The sequence below is a fragment of the Acinonyx jubatus genome, chromosome C2 (assembly GCF_027475565.1).
Source record: "Acinonyx jubatus isolate Ajub_Pintada_27869175 chromosome C2, VMU_Ajub_asm_v1.0, whole genome shotgun sequence".
Classification (NCBI taxonomy): Eukaryota; Metazoa; Chordata; class Mammalia; order Carnivora; family Felidae; genus Acinonyx; species Acinonyx jubatus.
Window position 1 is genome coordinate 98,985,116 of NC_069384.1, and position 26,470 is coordinate 99,011,585.

The 26,470-nt window shown below is 33.5% G+C and overlaps 1 protein-coding gene across 5 annotated transcripts in view; it reads left to right on the forward strand.

Moving 5' to 3' along the window:
• The window catches only part of SI (sucrase-isomaltase), a 153,973-nt gene that overhangs the window by 80,564 nt on the left and 46,939 nt on the right, over positions 1–26,470 (forward strand). For all 5 annotated transcript variants that reach the window (XM_015085747.3, XM_053221242.1, XM_053221244.1 and 2 more), the window contains 11 exons: positions 284–401; positions 1,732–1,903; positions 5,507–5,623; positions 7,628–7,782; positions 8,691–8,775; positions 9,860–9,916; positions 16,722–16,846; positions 18,860–18,948; positions 21,873–21,922; positions 22,660–22,830; positions 25,017–25,172. In XM_015085747.3, the coding sequence (XP_014941233.3) occupies positions 284–401; positions 1,732–1,903; positions 5,507–5,623; positions 7,628–7,782; positions 8,691–8,775; positions 9,860–9,916; positions 16,722–16,846; positions 18,860–18,948; positions 21,873–21,922; positions 22,660–22,830; positions 25,017–25,172 (1,295 nt within the window). The remainder of the gene's footprint in view (positions 1–283; positions 402–1,731; positions 1,904–5,506; positions 5,624–7,627; positions 7,783–8,690; positions 8,776–9,859; positions 9,917–16,721; positions 16,847–18,859; positions 18,949–21,872; positions 21,923–22,659; positions 22,831–25,016; positions 25,173–26,470) is intronic.

Consider the following 26,470-nt stretch of genomic DNA (forward strand, 5'->3'; position numbering starts at 1 on the left):
GTAATTATTGCAACACCACATAAGCCTGTAAGTTGAAGCACAATAAAAAACCTGAAAATCAGGGATTTAGATGGTTTGTAATTGTGTAACAGATGTACATATATAAAATTAAATTATATTTAAATAAACTAACCTAGAAAGCGTTAAAGGGGTATATATATTTGTGTGACGTATAATACAAATAGGTATATATATGTGTACATATATATTGTGTACATAAGGATTATGAAGCTTAAAATGGAAACTCTCTCTTAAGAAACATTTCTTACATATTTTTTCTAAGATATTCTTGACAAACTCATGTATTCCAAAACAATTTGCATGGATGCTGTGCAGTACTGGGGGAAACAGTATGATGTTCACAGCCTCTATGGATACAGCATGGCTATAGCCACAGAGAAGTAAGTGCAGTTTCATTCAGAAACCTCTTTCATACTTATTGTCTAGAAATATGTTGTAATACACTAATATAGTTGGAAAAGAGCAAGAGTAAGAAAGATAGTATTTTCATGGTGTCAGTACTTCTACTAATCTTCATGAATTTGGAACTTAGTTCATCAAGAACTATGTGGTGTATGTATTTAACTGTGGTCCTTTTTTAATTCATAGATTTAAAGTACACTTCAAAATTTTGATTCACTTTGCTATCTCTGAATATAATTATGTTCTAAGCATGAACTACACAATTGGCCTGAGAGAGTGGTGCTTCTAGAGTAGGTCTTTTTAAAATCAAGGGTTTCAATTAAAATGTAGTTTTCTATGTAGTATCTCACAAAGTAACTTTCTAATGTTGTGTGTACTTGGATGCAAAAAAATAACAAGTTACAAAACAAAGGAAGGGGATAATCTTACCCTGATTGCCTATTCTTTCTCAAGTATTATATAAGAACCTACAATGCAATAGTCAATAAAACCCAGATCCCGACCTCAATAATTTTTTAATCTTTTTCATAATTAAATAAATATGATTTAATTTAAAGACACACCTACATTTGTCTAGTCCCAAAACATACCATGGTATCTCAACTCTTATACATTATCTTCATAGAGTTTGATTACTTCACTTTTTAAACTCAGTAGAGCATTTATATATTGAAGTGTATAAATAAATAAATTCTAGAAGGAAATAGCAACACTATAGTTCAATGTTATAAAGATATTAATATAGAAAAACCACCTGAGAATACCATTATATCTTTTTACTAAGGTAGTCTGGATAATTTTATATACTAAATCAAACTTTGTATCTTTCCTGAATATTTCCTATTTATAGAAAAAAATATCAATAATACTCAGGTACCAAATAGAGGTGAGATAAATAATGCTAGTAGTTGTGGATAGTAAACTTTTAGATACAAACAAAATAAAATGCCTCTCAAATATGTAACTTTCATCCCAACATTGCGTGCTAATATTTGAAAATACAAACATTAATATATCATTAGCATCATTGCATCTCAAAACTTTGTAGACAGTTCAAGTTCAGATTACGACATTTCAGGTTAAAAAAGGATTTCAGTGAGTTTAAACCATATATTTTAAAAACAAGTGTTGAGTGGATACAAAAAGTATGTTTATTTAATTTGGTAAAGGAAATCAAAGTCTGATTTCCTTTCCCTGATTGGAATGTTTTTTAGTAAACATTGGTAGATTAATACAAAATTGGTACAAAAGGTCAATAAAAAGTTATTTAAAAATAAATCTGATTTATTCATTTGCTTTTACTTTTAGAGCCATAGAGAAAGTTTTCCCTAATAAGAGAAGCTTCATTCTCACCCGCTCAACTTTTGCTGGGTCTGGAAGCTATGCTGCACACTGGTTAGGGGACAACACTGCTTCATGGGAGCAAATGGAGTGGTCTATCACAGGAATGCTAGAGTTCAATTTATTTGGAATGCCATTGGTAAGCAATTTCATACAGTGTCATTTATATTAGCTGTGCATGACTTTTAATTTTCTAATGCGATCTTAATAATCTTCAATAAAATGATTAAATGTACGTTACAGAAAAATCCAATCTTTATTCTTAGGGAATTTATGAAAAAAAAAAGAATATAGGTGGTATCTATAACATTCTAGCCATTAGAATGAGAAATAGGAATAAATAAAATTCAAGGAACTCAAAATAATACATGAAACAAATATCAATATAAACAAAGCAAAGGAAAAGCTTTTATAAAGTAAATAAAGCCCCAGATAAGATGGTAGGGAAAAATCCAAATATAGTGGTAATAAAGATAAATGTCAAAAGTCTAAATATCTTTAAATACTAGATTGTCAGTTTAAGATAAAAACCAATAAAGCTGTTTCCTGTATTTAAAAGAAAAAAATAAAAGATAAAAAATAAAGACAGAGAGAAGTCTCAAATTTTAAAAGCAGAGAAAATTTGTTCCAGGCAACTCTGGATATTTAGAATCTAATCAGTCTCTATATCAAATAAAAAATGTATGCAGTGTTGATAATTGAACATTAAAGAGAGCCACTACATAAAAAAATAATGTAAAATGTGTTAGGAAATTATAGTGGTTCATTTGTTCTTTCTTTCATATGCACAAAACAAAATGAAAACCTGAGAAACGTGACAGAAGACCATGGGGGAGGGGAAGGAAAAAAAAAAAGTTAGGGAGGGAGGGAGCCAAACCATAAGAGACTCTTAAAAACTGACAACAATTTGAGGGTTGATGGGCGGTGTAGGGAGGGGTGGGTGGGTGATGGGTACTGAGGAGGGCACCTATTGAGATGAGCACTGGGTGTTGTATGGAAACCAATTTGACAATAAATTTCATATTAAAAAAAAACCCAACCAAATAACAACAAAAATCAAACACGTGCGTGCGCGCGCGCGCACACACACACACACACTCAAGAGTCTTGACTTGGGAAATTAAAAAACGCATTTTAAAATGATTCATGAGTGAAAAAACAAACTGAATGGAAACAGGTGGGGAATAAATCCTTAGAACTGAGTACTAGCAATTATACTTAATATCAAAACTATAAGTTGTCAACTAAATTTGTTTTAGAGGAAAACTTACAGCCTTAACTGCTTAGATTAAAAACAAAAAAGGCTGAATATTAATGAGTAAAGTGCATTAATTAAGAAAATGGAAAAAACAAAGTAGAATAAACCTAAAGAAAGAAGTAAGGAATGAAAATAAGAGAAGACATTAATGCAGGGAAGCAAAGTTTCTAGAGAAAAATTAATAAAATGAAATTACAAAGATGACTTTGGAAATTTGAATAAAATAGATTTTTGGCAAATTTTGTCTAAAAAAGGTTGAAAGAAATAAGCAATGTTACAATGTATTTTAAGATAAAGTGTTAATTTATTATAGCAAGTAATTAATACACAGTTAACCAGGAGTAAATATTAAAAGTAAATGTAGGATAGTTTTGAGAAAATTTTAAGTAGCTAAATTAAATACATGCCATGTTCATAGATAATAAAGCTTAATATATTAGAAATATACATTCTCCCCAAACTATTATCCATCATTAGTGATATTCCAATTTAAACTATAAAGTGAGTTTGGGGAACATAAAAGATTTTTTAAACTTCATGTGGGAGACAATACAATGTAAAGAAGTAGAAAAGAGCACAAGGATTCACCCTATCCAATAAAACAGTAATATAGCACAATTCTTGACTCTGTATATTCAAAGAGAATAATGCGGCATAATATGGAATAGGCTCATGCATTAATGAAATGCATTAACTGATTGCACTATCACTATAAATCAGTGAGGAAAGTATCAAATATTCATATGTGAAGTATCATTTATTCATAATAAAATAAAATGGGTCCATGACTTACACTTCACACAAAAATCAATCCCAGATAGATTAAAGAGCTATGTATGAAAAGTAAACTTTAGAGGCGCCTGGGTGGTTCAGTTGGTTAAGTGTCCGACTTCAGCTCAGGTCACGATCTCGCGGTCCGTGAGTTCGAGCCCTGCGTTGGGCTCTGGGCTGATGTCTCAGAGCCTGGAGCCTGCTTCTGATTCTGTGCCTCCCTCTCTCTGACCCTCCCCCGTTCATGCTCTGTCTCTCTCTGTCTCAAAAATAAATAAATGTTAAAAAAAATTTTTTTAAAAAGAAAAGTAAACTTTAAACATATTAGAAAAACATATGAGTAACTGTGATGTTGGGTTAGAGGTATAATTTCCTAAACAAATCACAGAAGGCACAAATAATAAAGAAATATAAATTTTACTGTAACAAAATAAAAACTTTTGTTCATTAAAAGACTATTTTAAAAGTTAAAATGACATTTTCAATTCATATAGTCAATAAATGACTAATACTCAATTTAAACTACCTACTGTAAATTTGTAGAAGGTAAAACAATGGAAAAATTAGCAAAGGTTGTAAACAGGTAATTCTGTAGGAAGAGAAACCAATGTGGACTCAGTAAGAATATGAAAAAGTTCCCAACTTCCATAGTAATCAGAGAAATACAAGTTAAAATTTTAGTGAGGTTTACATATCATATATATAGGTGGCAAAAATTAAAAGTCGAAATATAACAGGAATTGACAAGAAATGGAACAAAGGAAATTTTCATGTACTGTGAATGTGCTTACTAATGGTTACAGCTGGTTTTGATTAAACAATGTGCATTTCCAATAAACCAGAGAAATAATCTTGAAAATATTTGTATATATAAACGTATATATAATACCATAGAGTAAAGGTAAATATATATGTGTGTGTGTATGTATATATATATATATATATATATATATATATATATATATTTCCATAGAATATTACTCACAAAAAAGCCTACAAATAAGTTTGATAGGAACATTTTTCATAGTCATGAGATCCCATATGATAGAAAACTAGAGCCACATTAACGTAAGTGAATCTCACAACAATAGTACCTTGAGAAAAAAATGAAATGCAATGTCATTCGTACAGTCTGCCATTTATATAAAGTTAATAAACATGTAAAAAATACTATATTTTGTTTATGGATATTTACATACTATTTAGAAAAATAAAGAAATGGCTGTAAACATTTAAATAAATGTAAACATACTAAATTAAGGATAAGAGTTTTTCCTGGAGGGTCCTTAAAGGAAGAGAAATGAAATTTTAATGGCTACATGTTAGACACCATTTTTTTTACTATTTTACTATTACAGTAATATATTATAAATGGAAAAAATCAGATCATGGGAGGGGAGTTTTGGATTAAGAAATAACACATTTTAATAATATAAATTCACACTATAGATTAACAATGATTAGATCAAAGGAGAAAATAAATACATGAGACTAATAGTGTATAAAGAGTGAAAAAAAGTGTAAAATGATGCAATTAGAGGCAAATAAATAGCAAAAATGGAAAATAAAAAACTAAGTTAAGGAAGAATATATGAAGACAGTAAAATAAAGATTGTAAGTAATGCAGGTTAATCTGTTGAGGCATAAAATGTGATGCCCTAGGCAAATTTGAGACTCTTTACACTATGAATGATAGATATATTTGTTATTTAGGTTGGAGCGGACATCTGTGGATTTGTGGTTAATACCACAGAAGAGCTTTGCAGGAGGTGGATGCAACTTGGGGCCTTTTATCCATTTTCCAGGAACCATAATGGTGATATATATGAGGTAAATTCCTTTTCTTCTCCATGTTTTGAAATAAAACCTTATTCTAGTTTTAGCAATGTACTTAAATTTATATCTGTAGAAGAAAGGGGCTGAAAGTTTGTAGCATAATTTTTAAAGAGGAGTTAGAAGTTCCCTTCTCAAGGCCTATAAATATTTTGTATATTTAAAAAATGGTCAAATAAAGGAATCGTGAAATGTAATGGGGTCACAACATAAATACCTTATTTAAGCATAAAGCATATACAAGGAAATTAGATCACTTTAACTTAAAATAACTTAATACTTAAAATTAAAGCCAAAGGGTTTTGAGTCTAGATTCTTGGATTCCAACAATGTAATTTCCAGGTAATTTTTCTTTCATAAAAAATACAAGGTAATATTAAGGATTTACAGTTTTTGTTTCATTAAAGAAACACAAAAAGTTCAAGACACTGTAAAAGTAGTTTGAGTCCAGAGTCTTTCCATAATAAGTAAAACTGGAATGACAGCTTGGGAAAAAATAAAACTAACACTTACCATATGTATCTGAACTGGTGGGAGTTGATATATAAGGACATACTGAAGTACCAGCCCTGTGAATTCAGCATGCTCTGGGCTCTCAGAAACATATTTCTCAGAGAAACTGGGAAAATTAGGTGAGACTATTAAGTCAATTAAGTGCATGTTAAGAAATGATTCATTGTTTACACACTAGTTACACATAGGGCTTTAATTCTGTTTGAGAAGAGGGACAACCACTCAGAGCTCAGCCTGGAAGAAGGCATGACAGAACAAAAGTAAGAGGTATAAATTGGAGATTAGTCATTACCTAATCTTCTGAGACATGCTTTCAAGAAATTTGTGCTCATGGGGAATACTGATATGAATTATATTACACTGTGTGTTAATTTCTGACCCCAAAAAGCAGATGCTGAGACAGACATGATAGAGATTTATTAGTGAAAAACTTGTGAAGGATAAAGGGGAGGGAGAGGAGAAAATAAAGAGAGAGAGCCTTCACATCACAATTGGGGTCTGAATCTGGTGACGATGAAGGCAAGGAAAGCGGGTTTTTAAAGAGAGTCACACACTGCAGCCCAATTCTAAGGAAGTTTCCACTCAGCGCAGTGGTAAGTCCTCAGTGCAAAGATGACCTTGGAAATGTCCTGTGTTTTCTATGAATGGGCCTGAATAGTACTCCCACCATGCTCATTGATTAGCTGGGAGCAGCCAAAGGGAAATGTCTTCAGAGTAAACATGATGGTGAATCAAGGGAGGCAGCAGCTGGTGCCCTCAGTATAATTTTGCTACCCATAACAGGAGATCTAAGCAGGTTTGCTCATATCACTGCACCTAGACTAAGAGAGTCCACTGATCTAGCGTGGGCTTAGCAGGAAAGCTGTCCTTCAGGTTACAAGCTGTCCTTCAGCTACAAGAGCTGGCCAAGCTGCTCTGTTCCCTGTATCTCTGGGCCAGTAGACTACCTGGGCTTTTTTTCCTAATGGCAAGGACAAGGCACAAGGCAGTAAGTCCTCAGGCAAGCACATTTCAAGCCTTTACATGAATGGGTCGCATGTTACTAAAACTCCATTGGCCAAAGTATGTCACTTAGCTGAGCACAAAGTCAAGTGCACTTGATGGGAAATACACTCCATTTTATTGGTAGGGATTTCAGAGTTATACAGCAAAGGTTGGAGGTACAGGGAGCATGAAAATTGGAGCCAATAATGCAGTCTACCACAAATAATATAGGTGAAAATTCTTCGTTAAAATATCTTTTCATCTCTAATATATAAAAAGGAAAAATGCCCAGTTTAAAACAAAGTTTAATTAAAACATATCCAAATAAAAATATAAAAACTAAAAATACTTATATACTTTGATGATGAAAGAGGAACAATTTCAAATTTTCATACACAAACTAAAATGTATATAATTTGCATTTCAAAAATAGCTTAAATGCTTCTCTTTAATTTTCATTCACATTTTAGCATTTTTAATGTCAATTTCCTTTTTATTCCATAGCATCAGGATCCAGCATTTTTTGGACAGAATTCTCTTTTGGTTAATTCATCAAGGCACTATTTGAATATTCGCTATACCTTATTACCTTTCCTATATACTCTGTTTTACAAAGCCCATAAATTTGGAGAAACAGTAGCACGGCCAGTTCTTCATGAGTGAGTACTACGTTCAAGAATTTTAATTTTTTCAAATTATATGAGACATATATTGAAAAATTAATGGAGATTAATCAAGATGTCAAATGGATTTCTGCTTTTTTTATATTCATATAAATCATTTGATGAACTGTGGAATAACATTAGTAAATAAATATGGTTAATTTAATGAATTGGACAAGATTAAGTTAGAAATGTAGGAATTAAATAGATCTTAAAAGAAAAAATATATAGAAAATATATTGGGTAAATTATATTAGTAATATTAAATATGCAGTTATTGAAAACTTATTATGTATTGTCAAAATCATCTGAGTATATAGATCAAGAGTACAGTATAGTCACAGAGCAATGAATTGTGTTTGCCTTTGTATATTTTGAGCAAAGCAGGACCTTTCCTCAAGAAATGACTTTAGAATCCATATCAAAACAGGAATTTTTTAACGAAAAATTTTAAAGGAAGAAAGTCGTGTATGAAAGATTTCTGGTACTTTACAAACCTATCTTAGAGGGGAAAATGAATTAAACAGAATAGTTGTTTATTACAGATAACAGATAACCTTATCATGTATCATAGATTTTTTTGAGCCCAGATGAACTAATTTCCTCCCACCTTCCCTCCTTTCTTCCCCCTCTCCCTTCCTTCCTTCCTTCCTTCCTTCCTTCCTTCCTTCCTCCTTCCTTCCTTCCTTCCTTCCTTCCTCCCTTCTTTCTTGAGTGTCAGATGAACCATAAAGATATAAGAACCATAGATTCAAAATGACAGGTCAAACAAGTGAAAATTAAAGCTAATAATAATTCCCGGGAAAAGACTGAAATGATAAACCCAAGAAGGAATATGGATAACTTATTTCTTTACCTTTATATTGTAAACATGTCATTATGTAGCAAATTGTCATTATTCTTAGGTTTTATGAGGATATGAATACCTGGACTGAGGACACTCAATTCTTATGGGGCCCCTCATTACTTATTACTCCAGTCTTGAAAGAGGTAAGTTTTACAACTCTAATACATTTATTGCTTTTAAAGGAAAACTTTATAACCAAATCCACACTAAATTATAAAAAACAAAAAACAACTTGGTAATAAATGTTACTCAGTAGACTGATTCAACCTGATAAATGTTGAATTGAATTCTAAAATGTAGAAGAAATGCTAAAAATAATAAAAATGATAAGTAGATTTATGCTTTTCAAATATATAATGTGTAACTGTGGAAATAAAATTATATAAAATTAGTATTCTTCTTAAGAAGACAACTTTATTTATGGAATCAAAATCAAATCCATAGCAATAACAATGAACTCTCATTTAACTATACATAGACATTGAAATTTTGCTAACTTTTAGATAAAGAGGTTCTTGAAAGTCAGCTGATCATATGACCATATTGAAAATGTAGTGGAGTGAGATATTTGGTTTTATCTATCATTTAAAAGTCTATATGCTCATGGAAATATACAAAAATTAATGTGTACACATTTGCAATTACCATGTAGATTATGACAGTACAAATGCAAGTGTGCATTGTTTTTTTCAATTGCTACTTAAATTAATTTCAACTTTGCTTTTGGTGTGTTTTAAATTATTATATTATATAAAACTAATAAAAGAGTCTGTTGATTATTATTTATAACAAATATGGGAATGTAACAATACAAAGGAAGTTTTTTTCTTGACTATTAAAACCCAACTTAGGGGCACCTGGGTGGCTCAGTTGGTTAAGCGACCGACTTCAGCCCATGTCATGATTTCGCAGTTTGTGACTTTGAGCCCCACGTTGGGCTCTGTGCTGACAGCTCAGAGCCTAGGCCTATGTCTGATTCTGTGTCTCCCCCTCTCTCTACCCCGCCCCTGCTCAAGCTGTGTCTGTCTTTCAATAATAAATACACCTTAAAAAATTGTTTTTTAAATAAAAAAAATAAAACCCAACTTAATATTTGGTATAAAGTTTTCTGATAAAAGTAAACAAATTAAAGTAAACAAATGAAAAACATAGAAATATTGGGTATAATGCTTTTCTGATAAAAGTAAACAAATGAAAACACATATAAATTATCTTGTTTTATTTTAGGGAGCAGATACAGTGAGTGCATATATCCCTAATGCTACTTGGTATGATTATGAAACTGTAAGTAACTTTAATATAATAATAGACTCACAAGGATTATACTGTGAAACATCTGATGTGGAAACTTAATTCCAAACATATAGCCTATCTGTTGTCAGCATTTTTGTGATTCTTATAAAAAATGAATAATTTTAGATAATGGTACTATTTGTGCCGTTATACATGTTTTGTTGCACATGGGCAAGTATATGTTTGTTGCATGTGACTAATATAAAGTTATATTCTTTAGTATAAAATCTTATTTATTTTTATTTTATTTTTTAAATATGAAATTTATTGTCAAATTGGTTTCCATACAACACCCAGGGCTTATCCCAACAGGTGACCTCCTCAATACCCATCACCCACCCTCCCCTCCCTCCCACCCCCCATCAACCTTCAGTTTATTCTCAGTTTTTAAGAGTCTTTTATGGTTTGGCTCTCTCCTTCTCTTTTTTTTCCCTTCCCCTCCCCCACGGTCTTCTGTTAAGTTTCTCAGGATCCACATAAGAGTGAAATCATATGGTATCTGCCTTTCTCTGTATGACTTATTTCACTTAGCATAGCACTCTCCAGTTCCATCCATGTTGCTACAAAAGGCCATATTTCATTCTTTCTCATTGCCAAGTAGTATTCCATTGTGCATATAAACCACAATTTCTTTATCCATTCATCAGTTGATGGACATTTAGGCTCTTTCCATAATTCGGCTATTATAGAAAGTGCTGCTATAAACATTAGGGTACAAGTGCCCCGATCCATCAGCACTCCTGTATCCCTTGAGTAAATTCCTAGCAGTGCTATTGCTGGGTCATAAGATAGATCTATTTTTAATTTTTTAAGGAACCTCCACACTGTTTTCCAGAGAGTCTGCACCAGTTTGCATTCCCACCAACAGTGCAAGAAGGGTTCTCGTTTCTCCACATCCTCGCCAGCATCTATTGTCTCCTGCTTTGTTCATTTTAGCCACTCTGACTGGCATGAGGTGGTATCTCAGTGTGGTTTTAATTTGTATTTCCCTGATGAGGAGTGACATTGAGCATCTTTTCATGTGCCTATTGGCCATCTGGATGTCTTCTTTAGAGAAGTGTCTACTCACGTTTTCTGCCCATTTCTTCAATGCGTTATTTGTTTTTCGTGTGTGGAGTTTGGTGAGTTCTTTACAGATTTTGGATACTAGCCCTTTGTCTGATATGTCATTTGCAAATATCTTTTCCCATTCCGTCGGTTGCCTTTTAGTTTTGTTGATTGTTTCCTTTGCAGTGCAGAAGCTTTTTATCTTCATGAGGTCCCAATAGTTCATCTTTGCTTTTAATTCCCTTGCCTTTGGAGATGGGTCAAGTAAGAAATTGCTGTGGCTGAGGTCAGAGAGGTTTTTTTCCTGCTTTCTCCTCTAGGGTTTTGACGGTTTCCTGTCTCACATTCAGGTCCTTTATCCATTTTGAGTTTATTTTTGTGAATGGTGTAAGAAAGTGGTCTAGTGTCATTCTTTTGCATGTTGCATGTCTCCCAGCACTATTTGTTAAAGAGACTGTCTTTTTTCTATTGGATATTCTTTCCGGCTTTGTCAAATATTAGTTGGCCATACTTTTGTGGGTCCAATTCTGGAGTCTCTATTCTATTCCACTGGTCTGTGTGTCTGTTTTTGTGCCAATACCATGCTATCTTGATAATTACAGCTTTGTGGTAGAGCCTAAAGTCTGGGATTTTGATGCCTCCTGTTTTGGTCTTCTTCAAAATTACTTTGGCTATTCAGGGTCTTTTGTGGTTCCATACAAATTTTAGGATTGCTTTTTCTAGCTTCAAGAAGAATGCTGGTGCAATTTTGATTGGGATTGCATTGAATGTGTAGATAGCTTTTGGTAGTATTGACATTTACACAGTATTTATTCTTCCAATCTATAAGCATGGAATGTTTTTCCATTTCTTTGTATCTTCTTCAATTTCCTTCATAAGCTTTCTATAGTTTTCAGCATACAGATCTTTTACATCTTTGGTTAGGTTTATTCCTAGGTATTTTATGATTTTTGGTGCAATTGTGAATGGGATAAGTTTCTTTGTCTTTCTGTTGCTTCATTATTAGTGTGTAGAATTCAACTGATTTCTGTACATTGATTTTGTGTCCTGCAACTTTGCTGAATTCATGTATCAGTTCTAGAAGACTTTTGGTGGAGTCTATCAGGTTTTCCATGTATAATATCATGTCATCTGCAGAAAGTGAAAGCTTGACTTCATCTTTGCCAATTCCGATGCCTTTGATTTTCTTTTGTTGTCTGATTGCTGATGCTAGAACTTCCAACAGTATGTTAAACAACAGTGGTAAGAGTGGACATCCTGTTGTGTTCCTGATCTCAGGGGGAAAGCTCTCAGGTTTTCCCCATTGAGGATGATATTAGCTGTGGGCTTTTCATAAATGGCTTTTATGATGTTTAAGTATGTTCCTTCTATCCCGACCTTCTTGAGGGTTTTTATTAAGAAAGATGCTGAATTTTGTCAAATGCTTTTTCTGCATTGATTGACAGGATCATATGGTTCTTTTCTTTTATTAATGTGATGTATCGCATTGATTGATTTGCAAATGTTGAACCAGCCCTACAGGGATGAATCCCACGTGATCATGGTGAATAATTCTTTTTATATGCTCTTGAATTCGATTTGCTAGTATCTTATTGAGAATTTTTGCATCTATATTCATCATGGATATTGGCCTGTAGTTCTCTTTTTTTTTGCTGGGTCTCTGTCTGGTTTAGGAATCAGAGTAATGCTGGCTTCATACAACGAGTCTGGAAGTTTCCCTTCCCTTTCTATTTTCCAAAATAGAGAAGCTTGAGAATGATGGGTATTATCTCTGCTTTAAATGTCTGGTAGAATTCCCCAGGGAATCCGTCTGGTCCTGGACTCTTATTTGTTGGGAGATTTTTGATATCTGATTCAATTTCTTTGCTGGTTGTGGGTCTGTTCAAGTTTTCTATTTCTTCCTATTTGAGTTTTGGGAGTGTGTGGGTGCTTAGGAATTTGTCCATTTCTTCCAGGTTGTCCAGTTTGTTGGCATATAGTTTTTCATAGTATTCCCTTATAATTGTGTATTTCTGAGGCATTAGTTGTAATAACTCCATTTTAATTCATGATTTTATCTATTTGGGTCCTCTCCCTTTTCCTTTTGAGAAGCCTGGCTAAAGGCTTACCAATTTTGTTTATTTTTTCAAAAAACCAACTCTTGGTTTCATTGATCTGCTCTACAGTTTGTTTAGATTCTGTATTATTTATCTCTGCTCTGATCTTTATTATTTCTCTTCTTCTGCTGGGTTTGGGGTGTTTTTGCTGTTCTGCTTCTATTTCCTTTAGGTGTCCTGTTAGATTTTGTATTTGGGATTTTTCTTGTTTCTTGAGATAAGCCTGGATTGCAATGTATTTTCCTCTCAGGACTGCCTTTGCTGCATCCCAAAGCATTTGGATTGTTGTATTTTCATTTTCATTTGTTTCCACATATTTTTTAATTTATTCTCTAATTTCCTGGTTGATGCATTAATTCTTTAGTAGGGTGTTCTTTAGCCTCCATGCTTTTGGAGGTTTTCCAGACTTTGTTTCCTGTGGTTGATTTTAAGTTTCATAGCATTGTGGTCTGAAATTGTGCATGGTATGATCTCAATTCTTTTGTACTTATGAAGGGCTGTTTTGTGACCCAGTATGTGAGCTATCTCAGAGAATGTTCCATGTGCACTTGAGAAGAAAGTATATTCTGTTCCTTTGGGATGCAGAGTTCTAAATATATCTGACAAGTCCATCTGATCCAATGTATCATTGAGGGCCCTTGTTTCTTTATTGATCCTGTGTCCGGATGATCTATCCATTGTTGTCAGTGGGGTATTAAAGTCCCCTGCAATTGCCACATTCTTATCAATATGGTTGCTTATGTTTGTGATTGTTTTATGTATTTGGGGGCTCCTGTATTCAGTGCATAGACATTTATAATTGTTAGCTCTTCCTGATGGATAGACCCTGTAATTATTATATAATGCCCTTCTTTTCTTGTTACAGCCTTTAATTTAAAGTCTAGTTGGTCTGACATAAGTATGGCTACTCCAGCTTTCTTTTGACTTCCAGTAGCATGATAGATAGTTCTCCGTCCCCTTACTTTCAATCTGAAGGTGTCCTCAGGTCTAAGATGAGTCTCTTGTAGACAGCAAATAGATGGGTCTTGTTTTTTTATCCATTCTGATACCCTGTGTCTTTTGGTTGGTGCATTTAGTCCATTTACATTCAGTGTTATTATAGAAAGATATGGGTTTAGAGTCATTGTGATATCTGTAGGTTTCATGCTTGTAGTGCTGTCTCTGGTACTTTGTGGTCCTTGCAACATTTCACTCGCAGAATCCCCCTTAGGATCTCTTGTAGGGCTGGTTTAGTGGTGATGAATTCCTTCAGTTTTTGTTTGGGGAATCCTTTATCGCTCTTTCTATTCTGAATGACAGACTTGCTAGATAAAGAATTTTTGGTTGTCTATTTTTTCTATTCATCGCACTGAAGATTTCCTGCCATTTTTTTCTCGCCTGCCAAATTTCAGTAGGTAGGTCTGCCACTACTCTTATGGGTCTACCCTTGTAAGTTATAGCATGTTTATCTCTAGCTGCTTTCAAAATTTTTTCTTTATCCTTTATTTTGCCAGTTTCACTACAACATGTCATGCAGATCAATTCATGTTACGTCTGAAGGGAGTTCTCTGTGCCTCTTGGATTTCAGTGCCTTTTTCCTTCCCCAGATCAGGGAAGTTCTCAGCTATGATTTGTTCAAGTACACCTTCAGCCCCTTTCTCTCTCTTCTTCTTCTGGAATTCCTATGATATGGATATTATTCCATTTGATTGCATAACTTAGTTCTCTAATTCTTCCCTCATACTCCTGGATTTTTTTTATCTCTCTTTTTCTCAGCTTCCTTTTTTTCCATAATTTTATCTTCTAATTCACCTATTCTCTCGTCTGCCTCTTCAGTCCATGCTATGGCCACCTCCATTTTATTTTGCACCTCATTTATAGCATTTTTTAGCTCCTCATGACTGTTTCTTAGTCCCTTGATCTCTGTAGCAATAGATTCTCTGCTGTCCTCTATGCGGTTTTTCAAGCCCAACAATTAATTTTATGACTATTATTCTAAATTCTTTTTCTGTTATATTGCTTAAATTGTTTTTGATCAATTCATTAGCTGTCGCTACTTTCTGGAATTTCTTTTGAGGAGAATTCTTCTGTTTTGTCATTTGGGTAGTCCCTAGGATGGCATGGAACTGCAGGGCACTTCCCCTGTGCTGTCCAGGGTAACTTGTATTGTGGGCAGGGCCACAGTCAGACCTGATGTCTGCCCCCAGTCCCCCGCTGGGGCTCCAGTCAGACTGGTGTGTACCTTACCTTCCCCTCTCCCGAGGGCAGGACTCACCGTGGAGTGGTGGGGCCCCTGTCTGGGCTATTTGCACACTGCCAGGCTTGCATGGGATCTGGCATATTAGCCCGGGTGGATCTGCAAGGTGCACAGGGGCGGGAGGGGCAGGCTTAGCTTGAATTGCTGTGGGAGGTCCTCTGTGGGAGGGGCCTTGCAGCACCAGGAGGGAGGCAGACCCGTTGGAGGGATGGATCCACAAAAGCACAGAGTTGGGTGTTTGCACAGTGCAGGCAAGTTTGGTGCCGGGAACTGGTTCCCTTTGGAATTTTGGCTGGGGGATGGGAGGGGGAGATGGCACTTGCCAGCACCTTTGTTCCCATGCCAAGCTGAGCTTTGTCTTCCGGGGCTCAACAACTCTCCCTCCCTGCATTGTCTCACCCTCCCCAGTCTCCGAGAGCAGAGCTGTTGACTTTTAACATTCTAGATGTTAAGTCCCACTGGCTGTCAGAACTCACGGAGTCCCACCCCTCGGCTTTTGCAAGCCAGACTTCGGGCGCTCTGCCTTGCTTGGTGGGGTGCCCCTCCACCACCCAGTCCCTCCGGCCAGTCCATGTAGCACGCACCGCCTCTCTGCCCTTCCTACCCTCTTCCATGGGTCTCTTGTCTACGCTTGGCTCTGGAGAGTCCATTCTGCTAGTCTTCTGGTGGTTTTCTGGGTTATTTAGGCAGGTGTGGGTGGAATCTAAGTGGTCAGCAGGATGAGGTGAGCCCAGCGTCCTCCTATGCTGCCATCTTCCCCCTGGAGTCTTACTTATTTTTAGTTTACAGAAATAAGTCAGGGGTAATTTTAGTAAGGAGTGGGGATTCATTTTAATACTTTTCCTATTTTATATATTTATTTTAATGCCAGAGGAATTGAGTACTGAGCTAATCCTAAACATTTGTTTTTATAATGGTACATTCAAAAGTTTGGGAAAGATTTTCATTTCAACTTTGAAAAGGCAACATGGTAGCATTCATATTCAACCTATTTTTGTAATTGACTAAGACCTTTAAGAAGTATTTATTTTAAAAGGCATCATTTTGTAGATCACTTACTTTTGCTAAGCAGACTCTTTATTTTTATAGAAACAATGATTTTTAAAAGCTTTTTAAACAAGAACAAACAATAAAAATAGGGCTAAGTAAGAGTACTAATTATCATAGAGGGGAAATGGATTTCTCTAAGTTGGGTTTTTGTTTTGGGGGGGAAAGTAGATTTATTTTTATCCTGCTTTGTTCAGTAAACTGAAAAAAATTTTTTTTCAAAGTTCAAAGTCAGCATATTAATATTCATTTAAGTGACCTGAATTGCTCACAGTAAAACTTATTTCAATGTGTAAATTCAAATTATTGTGAAATGGGATTAAAATTTTTACAAATACTAAAAAAAATCTTCCTAACTTCTAAACATTAGGGTGCAAAAAGGCCATGGAAAAAACAATGTGTTAATATGTACCTTCCAGGAGACAAAATAGGATTACATCTTAGAGGAGGTTATGTTATCCCCATTCAACAACCTGCTGTAACTACAAATGCAAGGTAAAATGACAAATCATTAACTTAAATCTGAAATATAATTAAAGTTTTAATATTTCTATTTTATTAAGAATCAAAGAGGGGCGCCTGGGTGGCGCAGTCAGTTAAGCATCCGACTTCAGCCAGGTCACGATCTCGCGGTCCGTGAGTTCAAGCCCCGCGTCAGACTCTGGGCTGATGGCTCAGAGCCTGGAGCCTGTTTCCGATTCTGTGTCTCCCTCTCTCTCTGCCCCTCCCCCGTTCATGCTCTGTCTCTCTCTGTCCCAAAAATAAATAAAAAAAACGTTGAAAAAAAAATTAAAAAAAAAAAGAATCAAAGATTAATGTTTCATTTTTTCACCAGAATATTTATGTAGAGAGGGAATTCTTAAATATAATCATCATTTATTAAAAAAATGCAAATTATATACATTATTACAAATTGCTTGACTTAAAGAATGAACATAATTAGATTATAAATTTATTTCTTGTGCCAAAAATGTGCTGACATTCTCTATAGAATATGTATAATTAAAGTTAAGTCCTTATCTTAATAAAAATATGAGAACTTAAAGTAAATTATATAATTGTTAAAAAATCAGTTACATACTTAGATTTTCCATATGTAAATGACACACATTTTTCTTTCTGTTAAAATGTTTTACATTTAAATTGATAAATGAGGTGGAAAATTCTGTGTAGGGGAAGAACAAGACAGAAACTAAGTTGTTCATTAAGAATAAATTACAGAAATATTTAGGAAAAAAAGAAGAAACTTGAAAATTCTGGCTCAAAAGGGCACATAAGTTGTTATATTGAATCCACATATTTCCTCACATTCTGCAACATCCCAAGAGATAGTCACTCTCTATTCCTTATCCTCCTGTGTTTTCTTCATAACCTTAAGAATATCTGGAGTCGTATAGGTAGTGTGTTCACTCCCCTAGACTGTAAACTCCATGAAGGCAGGGACTTGACTTTTCGCTGCTTTAGTCCCCAAACCAATAATAACATCTGACTCATAATCTGCTCCCTATTTTTGCTAAATATTTGTTGAAGGAATACATATATGAGTGAATGAATGTGTGCTAGTAATGTAATTATTTTGGCATTCTACAATTGATTATTTTCAGACTGTAACTGTTTCTTGAATGTGTTCTCCAATAAATTAGTTATATTCTAGAGCTGTATTGAACAAGAAAAGCATACGCTTTGGTGAGTGTATGCAGGATGGAATATGTTGTATACAGAGCAGTTGCCTGGACTGCATAGCCTCAGGGGTACTATTTTAGGTTTAAAAACCTACAGTAATATATAACTAAGGAAAAAAATTTATTTGTTATGTCTCAGGATAGAATTAGCTTGATTTTTAAGGTTATTAGATATTCCACTGAGCATTAATTTTTTTTTAATTTTTTAATGTTTATTTATTTTTGAGAGAGAGACAGAGCATGAACAGGGGAGGAGCAGAGAGATAGGGAGACACAGAATCAGAAGCAGGCTCCAGGCTCTGAGCTGTCAGCACAGAGCCAGACGTTGGGCTCAAACTCACGAACCATGAGATCATGACCTGAGCTGAAGCCTGACACTCAACCGACTGAGCCACCCAGGCGCTCTGCGTTAAATTTTTTATATTGTACTTTTCATTTTTATGTATATAAGATGTAGCCCTGATAAATTGCAAGGTAGAGTTAATTGAGGTGTTGCAAATACATGTTAAATATATTCTGCATTCATAAAGTATATTTAATTTTTCTTGTTTGAATTGAAGTATCATTATACTGTTTCAATTTTGCTTGTGTCCTACTTAGCCTCCAAACAATTCCATATTATATTTATTATATTTATTTTTATTTATAAATTATTTTCTTGTGGACAAATTATTAATAAGTATAGACATAAATTTTATTGATATCAATGTTCTCACATGAATGCAGTACTCCTACAAATCCATTAGGTTGAAATGGACTTATTTATAGGATATTTCACTATTATAAATTTACTTTGAATAACAAATCTCCCAAACTTACTTAACAGCCGAAAGAACCCTCTAGGACTTATAGTTGCATTAGATGAAGATAACACAGCAAAAGGAGACTTTTTCTGGGATGATGGTGAAACTAAAAGTAAGTTTCAATGTGATATGCTTTTAAATGTTCATTCTGATGAGGGAACATTTGCCTTTATTGATATATGCATCTGTTTAAAAAATGTCACAAGCTTTATTTTTAATTCTTGTTTTTTATCTATTTTAGTCTATGAGGTTACTTTCTGAAATTTAACATTGTTCTTTAAATTATCAATATTAAATTACAATATTTAGTTTTGTCTATTAGTTCATTGTCAAGTTTTTTGACGAGTATAGATATCTTTCTCTATTAGATTATTAATTTTAATTAAAGTAGTTAATAAATTCACAGATATAGAAATTGTATCATAGTTTCAACTCTCTTAAATGGTTGTAATAGTTAAAACTAAAATTTTATTACTGTAAAAAAACAAACATTTAAAAGTTTAGTTAATTAATGTTAAATTATTTAAGGTAAGAATATTATCATATAAATGTTTCACAATTTAATTATTGTCTTTAATTTTATTTCATGAGCCCCAAACTTGAAAATTCAGTAATCCAAATGAATAAACAATGAGCCATTTTTTGCTAATATATAATTACACCATAGTAAAAATATCGGTTTAGTCAATTATAATTACCCTAATAAATGTGTTAACTTTCATATTATCTTTTCTTTTAATAGAAGGCTCTTAGGTATTTGTTTTATATATATGTGTACAAAGAATTATAGTTTAGCTCCTATTTTAGCCCACTACTTCTCAGATGTATTAAATATCCCATATATCTTTGTATGTGTGTGAAACATCTTAATATCTCTAACTTCAAGAAATAGTCTATGCATTGTTGTGCTCTCTTATAATTTGAAAATATGGAATCTATTAAAAAATTCATGTTCATTTTTAAGCCTTATGTATAAACATATAGATTACTGCAATATATCTGCTCCACCTACAGTCTTACCTGTCAGTTGATGGTAATTTCATCTCTACAAGATGCCAAAAAACTTCAGTTGACCATTTTCTCTCACAACCTAGGAATCTCTCTTGGTTCTCCCTTGACCTAGTTCTCTCATCAGTTCCACCACTATCATTACTGTCTTTCATTTTAATTACTGTAATACCTCCCTAACTGGTCTATGTCCATAGTTCTTCTCAAACTCCATGTACATTTTATTTACAATCCAGCAGGTAGATTTTAAAATCATCTTTTAAAAGATGATTCAGTTAGGAACCATAGACTTTACAAAGACCTAGACCACTGACGGTGATCTGTACCTTTGCACATGTGTGCACACACACAAGCTCACACACACACACAGTTATCCCCTACTGCTCTTTATTTCTCATTCTATTTCTCATTCTACTTCAGCACACCAGCCTTCTTGCTCGGTTTCAAATACCTTAGGGTCTAAGCACACTAGGGTGAGCTCTGTCATGATAATAGGTTCCAAACATTTACTACGTAAAAGTTACTTAAGATTGGATTCCTGGGGCGCCTGGGTGACTCAGTTGGTTAAGCGTCTGACTTCAGCTCAGGTCATGATCTAACAGTCTGTGAGTTCAAGCCCCGCGTCGGGCTCTGTGCTGACAGCTCAGAGCCTGGAGCCTGCTTCGGAGTCTGTGTCTCCCTCTCTCTCTGCCCCTCCCCTGCTTGTGCTCTGTCTCTCTCTGTCTCAAAAATAAATAAACATATAAAAAAAAGAGATTGGATTCCTGCTGAACTAAATTATTTGTGATCATCAATTAAAGAATGTTGTTGAGATCATATCTGTATTGGTAGGATGTGGAGCTTGGTTTTAAGGCTATTCTTTTTTTCTCAAATTATATAAATATACCCAAATATATTTCTTTCTACTCATGAAAATGTATGTTGATAATTTACTTTCATATAAGAAGATGGTTAAATATGGATATGTGATTTGGTCATCTAATATGGTATCTATATAGGTATGTGCTTCGAAAAGTTAAAATCAGAATTTTCTAAATAATCAACTCATAAATAAACGTGAAAACCGTGAAATGACCTTCAGTTTATGATTTTTATCTCATTAACTATGATAAATTTTAGGTAAATTAATGTTATTGAAAAAATATTATATGTTCTTGAATTCCTTTGACCTTTTTTCACTTTATTTCTTTCAAATTATTTTAGCCATAATGTTCAGTTTCTCTGTTAAATAAAAATATTAATAAAAAGTTGTATCACATATATAGATAGTATAGAAAATCATTGTCTTGGGGTGCCTGGGTGGCTCAGTTGGTTGAGCATCCGACTCTGGCTCAGGTCATGATCTCAGGGTCTGTGACTTCAAGCCCCACGTCAGGCTTACTGCTGTCAGCATGGAGCCCTTTTTGGATCCTATGTCCGCCACCCCCACCCCTGGCCTTTCCCCTGCTTGTGCTCTCTCTCGCTGTCTCTCACTCTCTCTCTCAAAAATAAATGAAACAAAAAAATTTTTTTAAAAATAAAATCATTGTCTTGTTCCATTTTCCTCATTAAAGTTTAGTTCAGTCTTTAACATGTCTCCAGATTCACTTTATTTCCTCAAATAAAGAAAAAAATTTAAGATACAGAATAAAATTATGGTGTGCCACGTCTTCCAAAATAAGCTGAATGTTACATGGTTTATTTTACTAGCAATAGATAAAGTATCGTTCAAAATAATGAATTTATTTTATGTACATTTTACTGTAAATTTTTCTTTCTCTTAATTTCCATAAATATCTTAGGCATCTCTGAAAAATTAAATGAGGCACATATGTATTCATTACATTAACTCACTGTGATAATAAACTACCAAGATTATTGTGTATAGAGGTGATTAAAAACCTTAATATGAAAAGATAATCTGTTTAATTTGCTTCATTAATAAACCATATTTTTTTCAAATTTCTTAATTGTTATACTGTAAAAATAGAGAATTTAACAATAGAGAATTACATTTTGATCTGATATCTTTATTTTTTCCCATTTCAGATACCATACAAAATGGCAGATACATTTTATATACATTTTCAGTTTCTAATGTAAGTATTTTCCTTGGATACACAGCTAAACATGTATCTTGTTAATGTCTGGGTTAGGCCTTTATCATGGAATTTTTTTTGAAAAGATGTTTACATTTACTTCCTAATTTCAATAGAAATAAATGAAATACATTGTTAAATTTTTTAATTTAAATTGTTAAACTATAAATACATTTTTACCTTAAATTTTAGTATTTATATGTAATGTGATGATGAAATTGATGCACAAGAAATCTTCAGACATCTTAAAGTTCTATGTCTGGTTTAAGCAACATGACCTAGAAAAACAATGTCAACATATTTGAAAAGGTTTTAATATACCAGTCACAGCAATAATTGTCATGGATTTTGAGTGAAGGTGAAAAATCTATGTACAAAGCTAAAATTTGAATATTTAATAGCAATTCTGTTTTAGATGTTGGTTTTCTTCTTACATTCTTTGTGGCCAAAACTGTTATTCTTCATCAACATTACACCTAGAATGAGAAGAGACATATATTAATTGCATCATGGCTAATTTAGGTTATGTCTGAAAATCAATTTTATGGCATGTGTACAAAAAATGAAAAGAGTTATCAATGAGTGTATTTATATATGCTACGTGGATGTGGAGAACTGAAGGGAATGGAGAGATAGAAGATTGGTTCTTTTTCTGTTTCACACTTGTATACTTGTTATTTCAGGTTTGTATGCAGTGAACTTCTACTTAATTTACACTATTATATACTTCTTTTCAGAACAAATTAGATATGATATGCACACATTCATCATACCAGGAAGGAAACACATTAGCATTTGAGACTATTAAAATCCTTGGGTTGATGGATCCTGTTATACAAGTCACAGTGGTGGAAGATAATCAGCCAATGAAAGCTCACTACAATTTTACTTATACAGCTTCCAACCAGGTAAATTAAATGTTTAAAAATATTTGAGCTGTTACATATTCTCACCTTTAACATAACTTAACCATTCAGTCTCTTGGTTTTGTGATTTTTTTTTTCACAACATTACTTTCTCTCTTTCCCTTTTGCTACCGATATTCCATTTTAGATCATTCAGTTTATATTTAGATATCAACATTAAAGGGACTCTTTGCTCTACTTCTCTTTATTTCACTGTATCTTGGATATCACTTACGTATACCTTCATAATATTTTTTCATGCCATTTTCCTACCCTGAACTCTAACTTTCTAATCTGTTGCATACAGTAAAGGTTCTAAATGTTTTAGCTTTGCATTTAATACTCTTTAAGATATTGATTTATCTATAATAAATCACTCTCTATGCTTCTTCTTTCATGAATCCTCACTGTCCTTGATATATCTTGTAGCTTTTTCATCGAATTTTTGTTTACACTCTCCCCTTTAGGTGCAGTTGTAATTTTTGTCTGTCTTAAGATATATACTAGAGGGACACTAGCCTGGCTCAGTCAGTGGAGCATGTGACTCTTGATTTTGGAGTTGTAAGTTCGAGCCCCACATTGGATGTACATCTTAAGATGTATTCTAGACAGAGAAAGGGAGTCATAGGATGGAGCTAAAATTCTAGCCCTGTAATCTTTGCATTTAAGCATATCAAATTAATCCCTTTTTATCACAGCTTCCTCATCTGTAAAATGTAGTATTTGAATCATAATGTTGCTTTGGGTAGTCAACTACTGCATTTAAAATGTAGGCCATAATAACTTAAAACATCAAAGTGATTTTATTGGTATTTGTTTTTCCACCATTCATATAAATCTTAAATTATTGGTAATATCAGCAAAAATTCTAAATTATTTGAGATAAAGAACATTTTCTTAGAGTAATTTTTTTCCTACTCTGGCCCAGAGTTTCTCACTTGGCCATTTTCATAAAAATATGTACTTGTTAATTATTTTTATTTAGTAAATATACTATAATTTATATATCCCTAAAACCATAAAAATAAGATTATCAAAACTCATTTTATTTGGGGGCACCTGAGTGGCTCAATTGGTTAAGCGTCCGACTTTGGCTCAGGTCATGATCTCGCGGTTTGTGGGTTCAAGTCCCCGTCGGACTCTGTGCTGACAGCTCATATCCTGGAGCCTGCTTCTGATTCTGTGTCTCCCTCTCTCTCTGCCCCTTCCCTGCTCATGCTCTGTCTCTCAAACATAAATAAACTTAAAAATTTTTTTAATAATTTTATTTGTTTTTTGCGATCTCAGTTTATATCTGTGTCTATATTTATGCTTATGGAAGATTTGCACGGACTTAATAGGTACACCTTCCTAATTCTGCTGTACTTAGATTGATCTTTATGTGAATTTTCATTCATGCATGTAGAGTTATGAGGGTAAGTTGATATCATAAAGTAAGCTATGCAGATGGAAGTCTGGGATAAATTTTGCCAATATTATTCTCAAGGTATACAGACAATAAAAAAAATAACTTGCAATATCCTAACAATAGAAACAATTATGTATTATTATAGGTAAGTATGTAATTATTCTTTTTTTTTCTTTTTTGCATCATGTCTTATGTCCCATCTAACTCATCCATCAAATATATAAGCAGTTACTCAAATTAGAGACAGAATTGAAGAAATAAATATTTCCCTCCTCTGACTCTGGGAGCCTCCGTATCAACCTAAGTGGTTAACTTTTCCCACCCTTTTTCTTTCTTGAAGGAACTAACATTTATTTCATACCTAGTAATCCCCAGGGATTGTATTAGATGCTTTAAATTACATTTACCATTCAGTTTGTATAGCAATCCCTTTAGTAGGGTCCATCATCCCCATTTTATAAAGGGAGGAAATTGAGGATAATACAGGATAGACAATTTTCCCCAAGACTCATAAGCATTAAATGGCAGAATTGAGAATTGAATTCATTTAGCAATAATGCTTTTCATTAGTATTCTACCTCATAGTTCCTATTTTAAGTTTTCTAGCCCTTTCAATAGCATGACATGTTTTCTCCTTCTTTTCTTTTCCTTAAGGATTCTATTAAAAATAGGAATGATTTAATTTAAAGAATTGCTGTGGTTGCTACATTTTATAAATGTTAAGTATTTTTAAATTGTCCAGTGCCCACAAATATTCTTTAATGTTTCTTTGTCTTCAAAGAGTCTCTTAATTTATAGTCTCAAGTTTAACCTTGGAAGAAACTTTACCGTTCAATGGAGTCAAAAATTCTCAGAAAATGAAAGGTTTACTTGTTATCCAGATGCAGACATTGCAACTAGAGAAAAGTGTGAAGAACGTGGCTGTTTATGGGAAACGGTACTAAGAATTTTAATTATGATTCATAACATGGCTTTTACATAAACATCTCAATGTAAACACTATGTATTATAATCTTAATTCTACAGCATATGAACTAAATTCATCTAGAGAGGCATTTGGAATTTGAAATTAGGACTTCTTATAGGCAATTTATTTTAATCTTAATTCTCCAAAGACATACTGCAGTAAATACGAGACTACATGAATGTGTAAGTTGCTTTCCAGGCACTTTGGATAGTGTGCCTTGCTTTACTTAATAAAGTATGCCCATTTTACTTAATAAAATAGTACTCTATTTCTTGAACTCTTCTTAAGTGTTGGCTGTGGCTGACCAGCTTAATTGACTAAGATATTATGCCAGTAGGAGACAGGCTTTCAAAAGCATTGTCTCAAGTTATTAAAACTTCTCAAATTATTGGGTTGGTTGTAGCAATTCCACTAGGGGTAATTTCTAGCCAGTTGTTTTGGTCATCCATTCAACAGAATAATGATTTGGTTAAACAAGACATGATTTATTTGTCTTTTACAAAAAAAGAGTCCCAGTCCTAATATACTGGCCTCCCAAGGTCATCAATGTCTCATATTTATCATTTATTTTTTTATCCTCAAGACTGTATTACGTCTTCTGCCATCATGTATGCATTCCAGGGCCAAAGGAGGGAGGACTAAGGATATCTTATTTTAATCAGCTTATTCCCTTTTCTTTTAAGAGGGTCTGGGGGGTCATATACAATTTCCTCAAAAGAGAGATGCAGATGGGCATGTTGCTTCTCCCAGATGTATAATAATATAATTAATAAGAAAGATGGGAGAATGGACTATTGTAAGGTAACTAGCCCATCATGCTACAATTTACCATTGTTTTTCTTAGGTCCTAGCTTCCACCCCTATATAACAGTAGTAGCTTTGATCTTTGGCCACAGTCCCTATTCAAATACTGGTCAGTATGTAATTGACCTGTACAAGGACCAGTCATGAAATATGGAATGATACAGTTTCATTATAAGTAAAAGAAAAAAACCTTTAAGAACAGACCTTTCTGAGGGTTGTTGTAGAGCCATCTTACACACAAAAGACAATAGTCAATATGAAGATTGAGAACAAGCATGGAATAAAAATTTATGAGTAATATACTTAATTTTTGCAAAGATCACAGAATCATTTTATTTTCTGTTGAAAAGCTATAACATTTGATCCTTTTCCTCTATTGGGTCTATCTTTAGAGTCAAAATATAAATTATTCTATTTATCATTTAGTATATAGTATCTATTTGGGTCGCATAATAGATATTTTC